This window comes from Acanthisitta chloris, unplaced genomic scaffold (genome assembly GCF_000695815.1).
Source record: "Acanthisitta chloris isolate BGI_N310 unplaced genomic scaffold, ASM69581v1 scaffold29259, whole genome shotgun sequence".
Taxonomy (NCBI): Eukaryota; Metazoa; Chordata; class Aves; order Passeriformes; family Acanthisittidae; genus Acanthisitta; species Acanthisitta chloris.
In genome coordinates, this window is record NW_008692397.1 from 1 (window position 1) to 15,395 (window position 15,395).

General features: G+C 48.0%; 1 protein-coding gene across 1 annotated transcript; it reads left to right on the top strand.

The window, feature by feature from the left end:
• Positions 1–7,571: 7,571 nt before the first annotated feature.
• Positions 7,572–14,566, top strand: LOC103809792 (target of rapamycin complex 2 subunit MAPKAP1-like; the record flags this gene model as incomplete). The annotated part of the gene is made up of 3 exons (XM_009082662.1): positions 7,572–7,889; positions 10,887–10,976; positions 14,418–14,566. Coding segments are annotated over exons 1-3 (498 nt in total), but the record flags the coding sequence as incomplete, so codon positions are not given.
• Positions 14,567–15,395: the final 829 nt, after the last annotated feature.

The following is a 15,395-nucleotide window of genomic DNA, read 5'->3' on the forward strand; positions in this document are numbered from 1 at the left end:
CGGGCCTGGCGCCGCGGCTCCATCCCAACATCACGCCCCCTGTGACCTCCCTGTGCCCGCCCAGGGCAGCGCTCGGCACGCTCACTCCTGAGCGGGGAGCTGGATGGAGCGCTCGTGCCGTCCCCGGCAGCCGAGATCGGAACCGGCTCCCAGGACAGCCAGAGGGATCGGGAAGGGTGACCAGGGCACGGCCACGGGTTGGTTTCGGTGTTCGTGGAGGTTTGGTGATTGGCCAAGCAGCGATGCCAGAGCCAAGCCTGGATTTCCTGAGTGCATCCTCCACAGTTTGAAGTGTCAGGGGATTGCCAGGTAGAAGCGAGGCTGGGAATTAAACTCTCTCAGTTACTTTTCCAAATTCGGAACAGCTCTGTTCACGGACACTTTTTTGGGTTAGATTAAAAATAAATTGAGATCAGTGCCTGCATATAGACTTGCATGGGAATAACTGAAGTGGGGAATTAGGACCAGCTTCGTTTCTGTCTCTGTCATGTTTCAGGTTTTTGTTGTTACACCCTTTCCTCATGTGTTTGTGGGTTTAACTGTTTCACCCAGTGGCAACAAGTGACAAAATGTTGAGCTCACAAATAGCAGTGCTGGGATAACAAGTAACAAATGTTAAAGTAAGCAATAACAGCTGCGTTCCTGGGGATTTCCCTGTGGATCAGCAGAGGCCTCAGCGGGTGAAGCAGCCTGGAACAGGATCCGTGTTACACATTCTGTAGCACAGGTTTTCCCAGCCTCTGAAGCTGTGAGCGTGAGTAGATACACCTGTATGGAAGGGTCAGTTGCAGCAACAAACAGGACAGAAATGGGCAGGATATGAGTTGCAGCCCCGTGTAGGGCCAGCCCATCTCCCATGTGGCAGCTCCTTTCGGAGATCATGGAATCACTGAGGCTGGAAAAGACCTCCAAGATCGTGGAGTTCAACCTGTGATTGATCACCACCTTGTCAACTAGACCACAGTACTGAATGCCATGTCCAGCCGTTCCCTGAACACCTCCAGGGATGGTGACTCCACCACCTCCCTGGGCAGCACATTCCAGTGCCTGACAGCCCTTTCCCCCCAGTCGGGTGCTGTGCCTGCAGTCAGGGTGCTGCCTCGGGGTGTAACAGCAGTTCCTGAGGGCTTTTCTGTTGGTCAGTGCCTCTGACAGAGCCCAGGCTGTGTTTGAATATTAATTGTGTGTGTGTGAGCTGAGGAGCTTTATAAAACTGTGACACCTGTCTGGTCACTGTCAGCTCAGCTTTTTTTCCAGGATGGCACAAGGGTGATCTCTACCTTCTTTCCTTGATGCCTGGGGGTATTGTATCTCAATCTGTTATTCTGAAAGCAAAACAAAGCTCCTTGAATATGTTCTGTGTGCTCCTGAAGGAGACAGACCCAAAATTAGAAGCCAGAGGAATGGGAGAGAATGCTGAAGAAATGTGACTCTGTCCAGTTCTGTTTGACATAGAGTCCAAAGGGGCTGGAGCTCCTGGGAGGTTTTAAGTAGGTGAGCATTTCTGAAGTCAGAAGCTGCTTGCACCTTGTTATAGTATGAAAATAATAAGATTATGATTTTCATTTTTATGCAATAAAAATATTTTCATGCACTCAGAAGTGGAATGATGACAAGCTGAAGAAAATGCCATGGGCAGGGACACCTTCCACCATCCCAGGTTGCTCCAAGCCCCATCCAACCTGATCTTGAACACCCCCAGGGGTGGAGCAGCCACAGCTTCTCTGGGCAACCTGTGCCAGTGCGTCAGCACCTCATGGGGAGGAATTCCTTTCCAAAATCCCATCTAACCCTGCCCTCTGCAGTGGAAAGCCATTCCCGCTTTTCCTGGCACTCCAGCCCTTGTCAATAGTCTCTCTCCATCTTTCCTGTAGCTCCTTCAGGTACTGGAAGGGCCACAGTTAGGTCACTCCGAAGCTTCTCTTCTCCCGGCTGAACAATCCTAACTCTCTCAGCCTTTCCTCCCAGCAGAGCTGCTCCATCCCTCTGATCCCCGTGGTGCCTCCTCTGGTCCCACTCCAACAGGTCCATGTCCTTTAGGAATGTTTGAGCTCAGCGAATTGTCTTTAAAGTATTTTAGGCATAGGAGTGACAGCTCACTGCCCTGTGTAAAAGTGCTGTTATTGAAAGTGCTCCTTCCCAGCTTTCTGTGCAGAAGTCCCATCACCTTCACCTGTTCCTGGACAGGGAGTGCTGTTCCCCATTCCTGGAAAAGTGTGTTCATCAGGAGTGGAAAAAAAATGGAAGTTGTAAGGCGTTATTTGCAAGGTACTCTGGTTTGGTTTTGTTCCTTTAAAATCAGCAGCCCCTAAGCCTCAAAAATGTAGTGAAAGGCTCAGATATTTTTTCAGGGCGGTGAATTCCCAGGCACACAGGAGCTGTGGGGTCATGGGGTCGGGGGGTGGCACAGAGCTGTGTGGCAGGAGCACCTGCCGACCAGCACGGGCACCAGGCTGGGATCAGGGGTGCTGAGCACGGGGCAGGGCCAGGCGAGACGCTGCGGCTCCGCACGGCACCGAGCGTGAAACGACAGCACTTTGTCATCTGCTCAAATTGATACCACGCTCTCGGCAGTGACAGCTGAAAAGGCCCACAGGTGCCATATAAAGAGGTGACCATGTTGTCATATTTCATTTAGGCATCCCTCTGCAAAGCCATAATTACCTAATTAGGTTGTTAATTAGGAGATTAGCATTTCACTGTATTGATAGAATGCTCTTTGCAGGCACGAGTCGAGATACAGATTTGTCTGCCCGAATTTATAATCTCTGCATTTTTTGTACTTATTTATTTGCTTAAAATCTGGATGCAGAAGAGCTCAGGTTAGTGGGGGATCTACTTGTCTGCAATTGAGCGAAGACTTGACGTGATCAGGCAAGGGGAGAGCGAACACTTCCCATCCACACCCCGATATTTTCTCCCTCCTCTGCAGCTCAGTAATTAAAATATTGGAATTGGTGTAATTTGCTTCCTGATGAGTATGACAACAAAAGCATAGCCAAATTCCAGGCGGTTCAGAAATAGAGAGCTGATGCCAGATTGATTTGCAGGTCTGGAAAGGAGCAAATAATGTGCTGGAAGTTGTGGTTAGTGTCGTGTGTGCTCGTCGTGCGTGCTCGTCACAGCCTGTGCGCTCTCCCTGGTGAGAGAGCCTCTTTAAACGCTGCAAATGATCGTTCCCTTTCTAACGACAGGCCCGGGCGAGTGGCAGCTCCTCCAGATAAGGATTCACTCTAAATGCACTTGAGCGTTGGCTGAAACACAAACTCCAGTGTTCGCATATTGCCGCTCCCTTTCCTTTATCCTGCCTGCCCAGGGTCTGCCTGCCTTCGGGGCTTGATTATCTGTGCTGCTGCAAATGCAGATAACCAGAACCATTTCTTTTGCAATTGCAGACAGAAGTTCACTGGGAAATTATTTCATATAACCCAAATCATAAATTTTGAAGTATGCTCATGTCCTCCTGCTTATGTGGTGGTGTGGGGAAAAATCAATTTTTAATTCTTGCCTGCCCATCTTGTCCATTAGTTTCTAAGATCACTTTAAAGAGCTGCAGTCAGGGAGGTGTGCGAGGCCAGTGACTGTGGAAGCCCTGGAGGGACAAGATGACCTGTGACGGTGTAGAATTCTTCCAGCCTGCTGTGTTTTGGGTTTGTTAGCAACTGTCTTGGATCCAGGTAGTTCCCTCCACAAGTTGTGTCCTTGGAATACTTTTGTTTACCTTGAATGGGCCTTGAATGCTTTATTGCTTCCTGTAGGAGGACAGGCAGTTTGAACATGTTGTCTTCTAAAGAGCAAAAGAAGCAAGTTGCAGCTTTGCAGAGTAGGAGAGAGCGATTCTTTTGCCTGTTTCTCACTTATAATCTAGAGAGGGGAAATACCTTGCAGGAGCTGGTTGAGAGCTTTGTGCAGAATTTAGAGCTGCTTTTAGCTGTTTCAACTGACGGATTCTTAAAGTCATTCCATTAAAATCGGTGGAATTTCAAGGTATCTCCTTCCTGCAGCAGAACATTACTAGTTGCTTAACTTTCTCTGATTTTATGATTTATTGCAGCTTGTTTAGGGGTCTGTGAGCAAACCTACGTGTGATGTATTTTGAAACACAAAAGGCAAAAATATCAACACTTTGTGTGAGGAAAATACTTCCCATGCTCTGACCAGTTGTAGGATGCTGTGGAAAGGCAGTGCTGGCTTGGCAGTTTGGGAACAGCTTCCTCCAGTGGCACTCCACGGCATTCGGTGGAGCCGGAGTTTCTGACCTGGAGAATCAGCCCCTGATGGGACAGGTGTGGGTGTGGAAGTGCCTGTTGGCTCTGGTGTCGCTTTACCAAGTCCATAGCTCTGCTGGAAAAGGTGTTGGGAGCAGGGCTGGGGCAGAGAGGTCCTGCCCCACTGCTGTGCTGGTGTGGATGAGCACTGAGCTGCCTTGTGCTGGGCCACAACAGGGAGGGGTTTTGTGAAATTCCACCGTGTGTATTGAAAGCAAACCAGGAAATTCATTCCAAAATGACTGTGTTCTCCCCAAAGTAAGGAGAGCTGCGCTCAGCGTTTCCCTGCTCAAGGTGACACGTTTGCTCTGGAAGCAGCAGTCAGGCTGGCACATGGTTGCAGTCCCGGCGGTCGGTGGGTCGGCACAGATTCTGGCTCCAGCTGTGCTGGGATGGATGGGGAGGGTGACAGCCACGAGGTGTGTGCTCAGCTCATCCCTTCTCTCCCACTGGCTTCAGTGTCTCCCTGTCACCCAATGTAGGTTACCGTGCAGGTAGGATACCACGTGTGGGTTGTTTTGGGGGAAGGAGGGAAGCAGGCAATCTTTATTCAAATAAATAGAGTACATCAAGCACGCAGGAGGGTCACAAGAACAGTTAACATGTTGTGATGATGGAGTTGCCTCCCCAAATTCAGCTGCGTTCAGCTGTGTGTTTAAGGTACAGCCTGTATAGCTGCAGATCCTTTTCCAAGACCTTTGTGTCACCTCCTGGGAGCGGAATCGTTTGTTAGCGCTCCGTACCCCTCCTCGTGCGCCGGGTTATGAATGAGGCTGATCTGCATAAAGCCCTGCTTCCCTCGCTGGAGAGTCTGTCGGTGCCATAAATATAGCCGTGGGGTACTGCAAGAAGAATACTGCTGGTAAAAATAGGAGACTGAGATGCAGCTGTCTGATTCTGCCACCAAGTTCCTGCGAAACCTGGCGAGTCATTCAGCTTCTTGATGGTGCAGTTCGACGTCTCTGGGGCCGTGCTGGAGCTGCACAGACTAGCGGGGCCGAGGAGAAGGCCAGAGGGAGCATTCCTCCCTGGGGGGTTGGTCAGACAGTGCACGGAAAGTCAGGTGAACAGTAAGGATCTGGAAGAAAGCGAAGGGCTGATTCGGGTCTGCCCACCCATGTGTGAATCCTGGAGGTGTTTGCCCATCAGTGCATCGTCCAAACCAGACTGTGGTCCTGTTCCACAGAACTGCTGCTCAAGTCTTAGAGCTCTCGTGTTGCTCCATTCGGTTTCAGTGTTTGCATAGAGTGTGTTTGGCAGCTGCCTGCAAAGTGGTTTGTCCAGTAGCAGAATATTATTTATACAGTGCAAGTATTAGAAGAGCCTTCATTTTTCGTTTGTGGTTAAAAGATGCAGAAGTTGCTGATGGATCCTGTTGAATTCAGCTCCTCCCACGGCGCTGGGGCTGGAGTGTGGGTGTAGCAGTGCAGGGGGCTGTGCTGGCAGGTCTCAGCGGTCTGGGCATTGGTCTTGGCTCTGTAATTTTGCTGGAATTGATGACATGGAGCCTCCAAGGTGTTTGTGTGAAGGTTTGCAAAACTGAACTTTGCTTCTGTGAGTTCTCTCTCCTCGCTGGAGGTCACTGCTGCTCAGAGCAGGTCTGAGCCGGTGAATCGTGGTTTGCCTTTATCCAAGGGAGGAGCAGGTTAGAATTGTGTAGGTTACAATTCCTAAACATGGCATTAAAATCTGAGCTGAATTTTGGGGTCTGAACTTCTTTCCTGATCTTTTTTTTGAGGGGTGTTAACTGTTCAGAGAATTTCCAGTGAACATAAATTTATCGATAAATTAGTTTTAATGTGTCTTTGAAAATCCTGAAGAGGAGGAAGGCGAAACTTTGGAGTTTGAAGCAGAATTTATGTCGCTCTGGCTGCAAGGTGTGCGGGCAGCTGGGCAGAGGCCTGGGCTACTCCACCCACACTGCTGGTGGCAGGAGTCGGGGTGTACAGGTAGAACTCTCGCATCTGCCGTTACGTGTTGTTAACTCCCTCAGCAGACATTAAATCATTTCAAGTACAATAATAGTGTGGGAGGTAAATTAACTAACCATTAACAATCTTATAAATACACAATTAACATGCCAACATTTATATGACACATTGATGGGGCAGCAGTAATTTTTGATTGGGAGTTTGCAGACCTTTCCGATGCCTGAGGCTGTTGCTTATTTAAACAAGTTCTTACTGCTTGCAGGTACAGGTGGCCTTTCCTAATCAGCTGGGCAGAGAGAGCTCAGTCTGGAGAGCGTTCCCAGTGTGTGATTTCAGTGCCCATAGGCTGTACCTGTGTGTGTCTGTTCTCTCACCTGGTGCAGTGCCACGGTCAGGCACAGCAGTGGTTCCCCTGGATGGGACGTTGCCTTGTGGTCTCCCCGTGGAGGCAGCAGGGACCCTCAGCCCACAGCTCCCCAGGGCTGGTGCCAGCTCCAGAAGGTGGTGGCAGTCCTGGACTGGGGCCGGGCAGGACGTGAGGTTGCCTCGTTCAGAGGCAGCTCAGGCTTGAAGTAGACTGATACAACTATAAATCCACAGCAACAGAAAAATCAGGTAACAGCATGACTGTGGTTTGTGTTTTGCGGTTTGGGGTTTATCCCTTTTCCTTTTTGCCCTCTACTTAGTTCCGTAAAGCTGCTTGAGTGCTATGAATGAAATATTTTTGGTAAGTGGCAATTACTGCTGTTAAAGTGCTTTCGAGCTCAGGCATGTGGTATCTGGTCACAGCTCTCCTGGTGTTCCTGTGGCTGCCCCGAGAGCTCTGTGAGCAGCAGAGGCTCAGGATTCTGCCCTGAGACTCCTCTCCTTGTGTTTCCTGGGAGTACAAAACCTGAAGAGGATCTGTAATAAGGTAGTCAGAGAGTTGCTGTGTAGGGGCAGGAGGAAAACAGTGCCACGGTTGTGGTGGGTGAAGAGAACTCCAAACCCCTGTCTGGTTTTGCAGGTTGGTTAGTTGGAACAGACAGATATGTTTCTGGTGTGTATTTTCTCTCTCTCCTGCTGTGTGTAGTGCTTGGAGCACTTTGCCTTACAGCAGCTGTGTGCTGTAGGGTACTGGGACCTCTCTGTAGATGCCTGGGGTGCTCTGTTGTCTCGGGACTCAGGTTTCAAGCTCTCCTCCATGCCCACTGTTCCTTAAGTGGATCTCAACCACCAGTGTAGCCTAAGTGAACTGGAGCAGAACGAGAGCAGTTCACCCCCAGTCAGTCAGGTCTGTGCATCCCAAGCAGCACCGTCTGGAATCAGAGCTTTGGGCTGCTGTGTCTGGGCTGTTTTCCTTAAGTGCTGTCTGCGTTATTTCCAGGTACTTGTGTCCATGAAGCAAGATGGAGAGAAGATAGTACAGTGACGTGTGGAGCTGTGGACAGAATGGCTTTCCTGGACAACCCAACCATTATCCTTGCTCACATTCGGCAGTCACACGTGACCAGTGATGACACAGGGATGTGTGAAATGGTCCTGATCGATCATGATGTTGACCTGGAGAAGTTTAATCCCTCGTCAGCATATGGGGATAATGGGTCAGAACCACAGGGAAGCAATGGGGAGACTCAGGGCTATGTATATTCCCAATCAGTCGATATTACCTCAAGCTGGGACTTCGGAATCAGAAGACGATCAAACACAGGTAGGTGATGCTTGCAGCGAGGTAACGTGGGCCTTGGGAATTGAGTTTCTCTTGGTGTGGCTTGTGTGGACAGGTGAGAGCGTGATGGGCTTGGAGCCTGTCAGACTGCTCCTTTTGTGATGTTGGGGCCCTTCTATAGAGGGACATGGAATGACTCAGTGCTGTCAGCTGAGCTTTAATTGCTGGTTTACTTGTTCTTGCACAGAGGAACATTGAGATAGTTGGTTTTATGTATGAAAAAAAATTCAAATTGTAAAGGCATCAAGTCTAAATCCAAAGTACACGAACAGCCTTTGATATCTCTATTGTTGCTGTCTGGAGGGGTGTTAACTTTTGATCAGGATAGTTATTTTCTGAGAAAAAATCAGCCTAGTGAGGCATCAAATGCATTTGTTATAAAGAGAGGAGTGAAGTGTGATGTGAGCCAGGGAAGGGGATGATTTGTCTGTATTTTGTCTCCTGAAGTTTTATTTCTGAGCTCGAGTTTCAGCTACCAAATTAGAAAGTCTGAGGGTGAACACCTCTGCAGAATGCACTCAGTTTGTCGTGACTGGCAGCAAGCTGTCCTGGGGTTTCACACGAGGGATATCCAGACTTCTGGTTAGTCCTGAGCAGTATGATGAACAGTTCTGTGGGGTGAAATACAGACAAGAAGGTTGGCGTGGGGTGGGCAGTACTGAGCTCCTTTTTCTGTCTTACAGTGCATTTGTTTGCAGATGATTTCTGCAGGTATTACAACACCACCTAGAGCTCTGTACTCTGCATGACCAGGAACGTGTGTGGTGTGGGAGAGACTGAAATGCCTTTTACAAAGAGGAAGTTGTGAGAAGTTCCAAAAGCGCAGAACACTGACCTCCTGTACTGGGGGTGAGATTTGGGAGTGGGAGGCCTGGTGGGAGCCCAATGTGCCAGGCTGCCTGGGCTGGGGGAGCACAGGAGAGGGTGCAGCTCATGAGGAAGGAGAGGCAGAGTTGGAAGTTTTATAGAATTGTTCCGAAAATAACTCTGGTTATTTCACCAAGGGAACAGATGGGTGAATAGTCTCCACTGGATTAGGGATTGAAGTTATTTCAGGTGCCTATGGGGGCATATGCTAAAATCATGGCTGGGACACTCAGGGAGCTGATTTTCTGCCTCCTCCTCTGGCATGTGGAGTGGAGACAGGTCTGTGTGAGGTGCTGGGGGTGTGGGAGAGCAGCAAACCCTCCCAGTGCCCATGGCCAGCAGCAAAGTCTCAGCCTAGGCTGGTAGTTAGTGAAACCACAACTGCACCAGGTCAGTGACAGTTTTCACATCGAGAGCTTCCCCTGGCACTTCTTGCTGCCTGCGAGAGTGAGCCCTAAGGAATTCCATGCCCAGTGGGTGCTGATATCCTGCCTGGCCTGGCCAGGCCGTGGCACAGTCCCACAGTCAGCAGTGGCCTGGGATCAGCTGTAGGGGGAAGAACAGGATGGTGTCAGCAGAGGTGATGGTTGTGCTTCAGTATGTTTGTTTGGAGAAAGGGTGAAAATACCAAATGGGATAAAAAGATGGGATTAGTCTCATTTCTAGTCTATGGTTTGCATGTGATCTAACAGATCTTTTATGATGGCCTGTTTGGGAAGGAGGTTTTGGAAGGTAATTTGAGTTACAGTCTGGGCAGTGACTGGGAAAATGTGGGGTTTTCTTTCAGAATAGAATATCTGCTACAGTAGCGTTTCCCCCAAATTTAAACTTACTAGCAGGGATACTTGTCTGGTTCCACTAAGGGTGAGGTGCCTAGAGATACTCAGGTTCTGACACTGTGCTGACTTGAACAGGAGACACTGACCGAAGTGCCCATTTCTGTGTGTACCTCACACTGCTCTTTGCAGCTCTTCAGCCTCCAGGGGGATTTTTTATCGGTTCCTGGGCTGACAGTTTTTATGGGGGCAAAAAAAATTGCTTCTGTGTCCACAGTTTAATTCAAAGACTCAGATGTAAAAGAATAATAACAGAAGGGTTAGAAAATATTTATTAACCATTTTAATTGCTGACAGGGCTCAGGGAACTCCAATTGTATCTAAAAACTGTCAGAGCAATTTAGCATTTTGGAATCTCTTCTGCAAACCCATTTTGGTTAACAAACGATCTCAATACATCAGAACTGCTGATGACATCTCCTGGAAGTGTTTCCCTCAGTGATCAGCTCTGGTGGTTCTCCCTTCGGTCCCACCTGCTCTGGGGGTTCCTGGCTCATTCTCTTGGTGGCTCTGCAGGTTTTTCCCCAGGGAAGCTCTTGCTGGTAACAAAAAGGTAGTTTGAGTTGTTGCCTGTGCCCTGAGCCGCAAGTTCTGTGGCCTCAGAACTGTTTGGGGCTTTTTTCCAACTGCATTTTGAAGATGGCATCAAAATACACGTAAAGAAATATTATGTTCTTTTTAGGATATGACTAATGTTGTGAAGATACAAATCATTTATTTTACTACCTCTAAACTGTTTCAGCCCAGTGAAGAAAAAGCTGTGCTAATTTATATCGCTTTGACATTTTATAATTTTCATGATTTTTAGATAAAGGATTTTATATTTAAAACTTTAATAGTCGAGTCTGAGTTCATTTATCTTTAATTTTTGAAACGGGTAGAGTAATTCATAACAGTAATTTTATTCCTGTAATGTAATATTCACTTCAGTTCATTTGTGCATTAAAATTCCTTTAAGACCGTTATTAATGATTTATATAATGAAATGTCATATTAATCACAGAAGTTTTCACATTTTATTATTCTCTTCCATGTTAATACTATCTTTATGATCTCTATTAATGTTTTATATCCTCTAATTTCAATTATAAATCAAGAACATTTTCATGTTTTTGTTGGTATTTGCTTTTCAGGGGTGCCACCTTTAAAATTTTATGACTTTTTCCCCTACATGTGCAGTATAAAACATCTTTATTCATATAAAGGTAGTTAATTATGTCTTTGTTTGTAGTAAACTTTCATTGACAAACTTATAGTTGTAATATTTCTTTTCAAGCTCAGAGACTAGAACGTCTGCGGAAAGAGAGACAAAATCAAATAAAATGCAAAAACGTTCAGTGGAAAGACAGAAACACTTCGTGCTCAGGTAAAAGAAAAGCTCTTCTGTTTCCCTACCAGGTTTATTTCTGCCTTTGATGCTTACAACATTCGCAGTTTGTAGTTTTCCCTTAGGCTTTCAAGGCACAGAGGAGATGTTAGTTCCGGTGTGCTGTGCAGGGCAGTGGCATCACTGGGGGCAGGGGCAGCACTGAGGCAGTGCCAGGGGCAGTGGTAGTGCCAGAGGCAGTGGCAGCACTGGGATCAGCTGTGGCCTGGGCTGTCCTTGCTGCTGGTGACAGCATGGGAAGGAGAAGAGTCTCTAAGTCCCAGCTGGGTCTGCAGTAACTGGAGTGGCTGCTTTGTTTGTTGGTATGGTGTGTGTGTGTTCTCAGGGTGTAGTTTCCTTCTCGGGCCCATGTTGTCCCAGTGAGAGCTGCACACAGCAAAGCTCTCAGTGTCGCTGCAGGTGAGATGGGACAGACGTGTCTCCCCTCTGGGGCAGGGGTCTACATCCCACTGCAGGATCAGTACCCTCTTGCCATCCCCAGTGGCATTGGATGCTCTGGGTATGATGAAGGATTTTGTAGAATTTTCTTTTATAGAATGTTTTTGTAGATCCTTTTCTAGATAAGGTGAAAATCTCAAGAAACAATGAGTGTACATATGATCTGCTTAAATGCAAGTGCAGTAAATGCCTTGGCTCATCTGCCCTTTTCTTGGTGAAATATTATCAATGGTTTCTCACAAAACAGGCCATTCTTTTTTTTCAATTATGTAATTAAGTATTTGTGACTGGATGTTCTACAGAGTTTAAATCATAATGTATGAAATGAGAAATCTGTCTCAATTCTCCTCTTTTCGAGCTCAGGCTGGTCTCTATTTCTGTGATATCTGACACACATTCAGACTTTTGTATGGTCTGTCATGCCTCCTCCTTTCAGAATTTGTGTATATCTTAATGAGGTCCCTCTGTAATCTCCTTTTTTGCCTAAATCCCCATATCTCCCTGGCTGTCATTTGCAGAACCTTCTCCAGCTCTGTAATATCTTTTTCAGAGGAGGGAACAAAGCTGCTCACATGAGCAGCACAGCTCTAATCCCTAACTCAGTGCTCAGCCGTGTTGGATCCTCCTGTTAATGCATTCGGAAATGTTTTTGCCTTTCTCCTTCTGTAAGCAGAGTTGTAGGTTTGAAAGGTTAATCTACCATAACCTCCAACTCTGCTCAGTATTTCATAGTGTTTGCCCAATGATGATGCAATTCTCTCTTCCCTGTCTATCCTGCTCACTGTTCCTGCACACAGAGCTGTGCTCACACTCCAGGTTCCTGCCGAGTCCGTGCCGCTCCTGGCCATGCTGCCCTGCAGACAGACCTGCTCTGTCCCCAGCAGTGAGGTGTCCCCTCTGAGCAGTGTGCTGGGCAGACAGAGCAGTCCCTGCCTGCTGCAGAGCAGGTTGAAATGAAAAGCTAAGGAAGTTACATAAAAACTCCAGGCACTTGCTGCCTCTTGGCAGAGCTGATTTTCCTTCTCTGCTTAGTCACTGTGATCTGCCTGTTTCTCCCTTACTTGCTTGAAGAGCAGCACTGAAGGAAGAGGCCAGGAGAGAGAGGAGCCTTAAAGGATTATCCCCTGTACCTTCCCCTTCATCGTGTGTGTGTGTATGTGTGTGTATGTGTGTGTGTGTGTGTGAGGCTTTGTCTGCTCAGCTCCTTGAGTTTGGCATGAAAAAGGTGCATGACAACAACAGCAAGAGCTGTTCTCCAAGTGGGGATTTGGCTTCACCTGAGCTGTAGGAGCCTTTAGAGGTGGAGCCTTTAGCTATCACTGCACACCAGAAGGATGCTGGAGTCTGGTGGTTGTGGCTGTGTTGGAGTCTGATGGCACCAGCTCCAGTGTCACTCATCACAGAGATGCCTCACTGCAGGGAGAAGCTCACAGCATTCCTCCTTTCCTGCATGGGATGTTTGGCATCACTGGAGGCATCTGGCAATCGAGTATTTTTTTGTCCTTCCCATATTTGTTACTATGCACAGAAACAAAAGCACATGAACGTTTCCCTAGAGACAGAATTTGCAGACAAAAAACTTGCTTTTGTCTTACAAACCAGTGTATTGGATTCTATGATCCTTTCCAAATGCCCAAGAAACACCAGTTCCAGGTAATGCTCCAGCGTAATCATAGCTGAGATTTAAAAAGCCTCAACAAGCAGGTATAGGAGCTTGTTACAGAAACACCCAGTAGCTAATGGCGTTACAGTGGCCACATGTAAAGGGATTTAGTCAAGTTTTTTTGTCAATCACAGCCTCTCCCGAGCCTGTTGGGGATCTCAGTGCCAGTACTTAGCACCTCTGCCAACTGCCTGAATTTCAGGCAATCTGCTGATAAAATAAACTGAGTTTTTGACCAGTTCTCGTTTGACAGTATTTCATTTTGCCCTTTGAGAAATTAACTGACTCCCTGCAGATCACGTCCCAGGCCGTTGGCGTCGGGAGCGGCTCCGTTTCCCTGGAGAGGAGGGATGGAAGTCTGGGAGCTGTGAGGGAGCAGGGCAGGGTCAGTCTGGGCGAGCTGGTGTTGGTGCTGGGGCAGTGATTGATGGGGTTGGGGGCTCTCAGCTCCTCGAGCAGATGTGAGCAGCCTCAGCCAGACTCGGTCGCAGTTCCTTGCCGACGAGCCCAGTACCGACGTGCTGCAGCACCATGGGCTCTGCCCTGCTTTTGTAGTGGCCTCGAGACATGAGAAGCCCTAGTTTTAGATTTGTTTTTTTAGAGTATGCCTGTAAATTTGGAGTTAAACTGTTGCTGGAAACTCAGCTGTGCAGTTTCTTCACACGAAAAAGCTGCATGTTGGAGGCTTTTATAAGCCACACAAAGAACTCGCAGCTTGTGTCCCCCTTCCTTCCAGAAAGCTGTTGTGTTTTGATGGTTCAGGTGGTGATCTGGAGTAGTGGTTTCAGGTTTGACTTTTTTGGAGGGGATGCCACATCCAGTCTACCACGAGAAGTAGAATCTGCAGAAGCCACTCCTCTGGCTGAGGGCAGTCCCAATGGAGCAGCGTGCGGCACCGTGCTGGGGCAGGGTGAGCCTGTCCCACGTGTGCCATGGGCTCACCTGAAGCTGCTTTGGCACAGGTGTTGTACATGTGTCAGCAGGTCTTCCCCGTAGCATTTCCTGTGCGTTTAGGCAAGCAGAAAGACCAGGGATGTGTCATTCTCTCTTTGAGTCCTGATTCTTATCTTGACTCAAGTGGATCTTGTACTGATCAGTTCTATTCTCTGTATGGGAAAAAGTCATCTCTTCCTCAGCCTAAGCAGCATCATTCAAGCTTCTTATGGCTTCACATCTTGGGCTGTGACAGAGTGGTGGCAGACTGGTTGTTTTATGGATTTGATTTCATGCTCCCTCTTAGGACGTTGTCTCTCTGTGGTGAGCAGCAGCCTCTGTCCCTCTCCTCGTGCCATGTCTCTAACCTCTCTTCTGACCTGCAGCAGAGGAGCTGAGCTCACTGTTCGAGAAGAAGAACTTCCGAGTGAGATCCCCATGCTCTGGGAAGCAGTCCATCCTGTCAGTGCGCCTGGAGCAGTGTCCTCTGCAGCTCAACAACCCCTTCAACGAGTACTCCAAGTTTGACGGCAAGGTGAGTCTGCCTCGTGCCCAGGGATCCCTGCCTGTCCCGTCTGGGGCACAGATCAGACACCACTCGGTGTTTGACAACACTGTACTCCGTGTTGTCAAATATTCCTCTCTGTCATCAGCTCTAGAAATTGAAATATAAACATCGCTGTGATGGATCAGTGTCATGTTGTTCCAAAACAATTATAAATACTCCACAGATCTGTTTGCTGCTGGATTTGTTTGTGGAATCTCCTGTGGGAGGATGAAGTTTGAGCTTCATTACCATCGTGATGGAAGAATTTCATATTCTGTTAAGTGTTCTTGAAGTGGAAAGTCAGACCCACAATTCCACTGGCATATCCAAGAGTGTCTGGAGTATGCACGAAACGGTGACCTTTGGGCTAGGAAGTCCATGTAGCCCAAGTTCCTCTCAGGTGATTCTATGCTCATTGCCATGTAGCCACTGGTGCCAGCTCAGGGTTTCAGAATTCCTGGCCTCACTGATGAGCAGCAGCAGCACTTGGTGCTGGCAGCACCAGGGACCTTTCCCCCCAGCTCCAGGTTTGCTGGTCCTGTGCCACAAAATTTCCCTTCGGCAAACACCTGAATGTACTTCCAGCAGGGAAGTAAAACAAAATACTTCTTTATTAAGATAGTTCTGTTGTAATTCAGTCATGTCCAAGTCGTGTTGCTCAGAAACTTGAGGAACGTCAGCATTTTTCCTTCCCTCTTGGATAATCCAAAGCTACCTCTGACTGTTAGCAGCAGTTGCAGTTGGCTCTCGAGTTGAAGTCAGACACGTTCAGTGTGTTTGGTCCGTGGGAAGGAAGTTGCACTCAACGTGTTAGTTT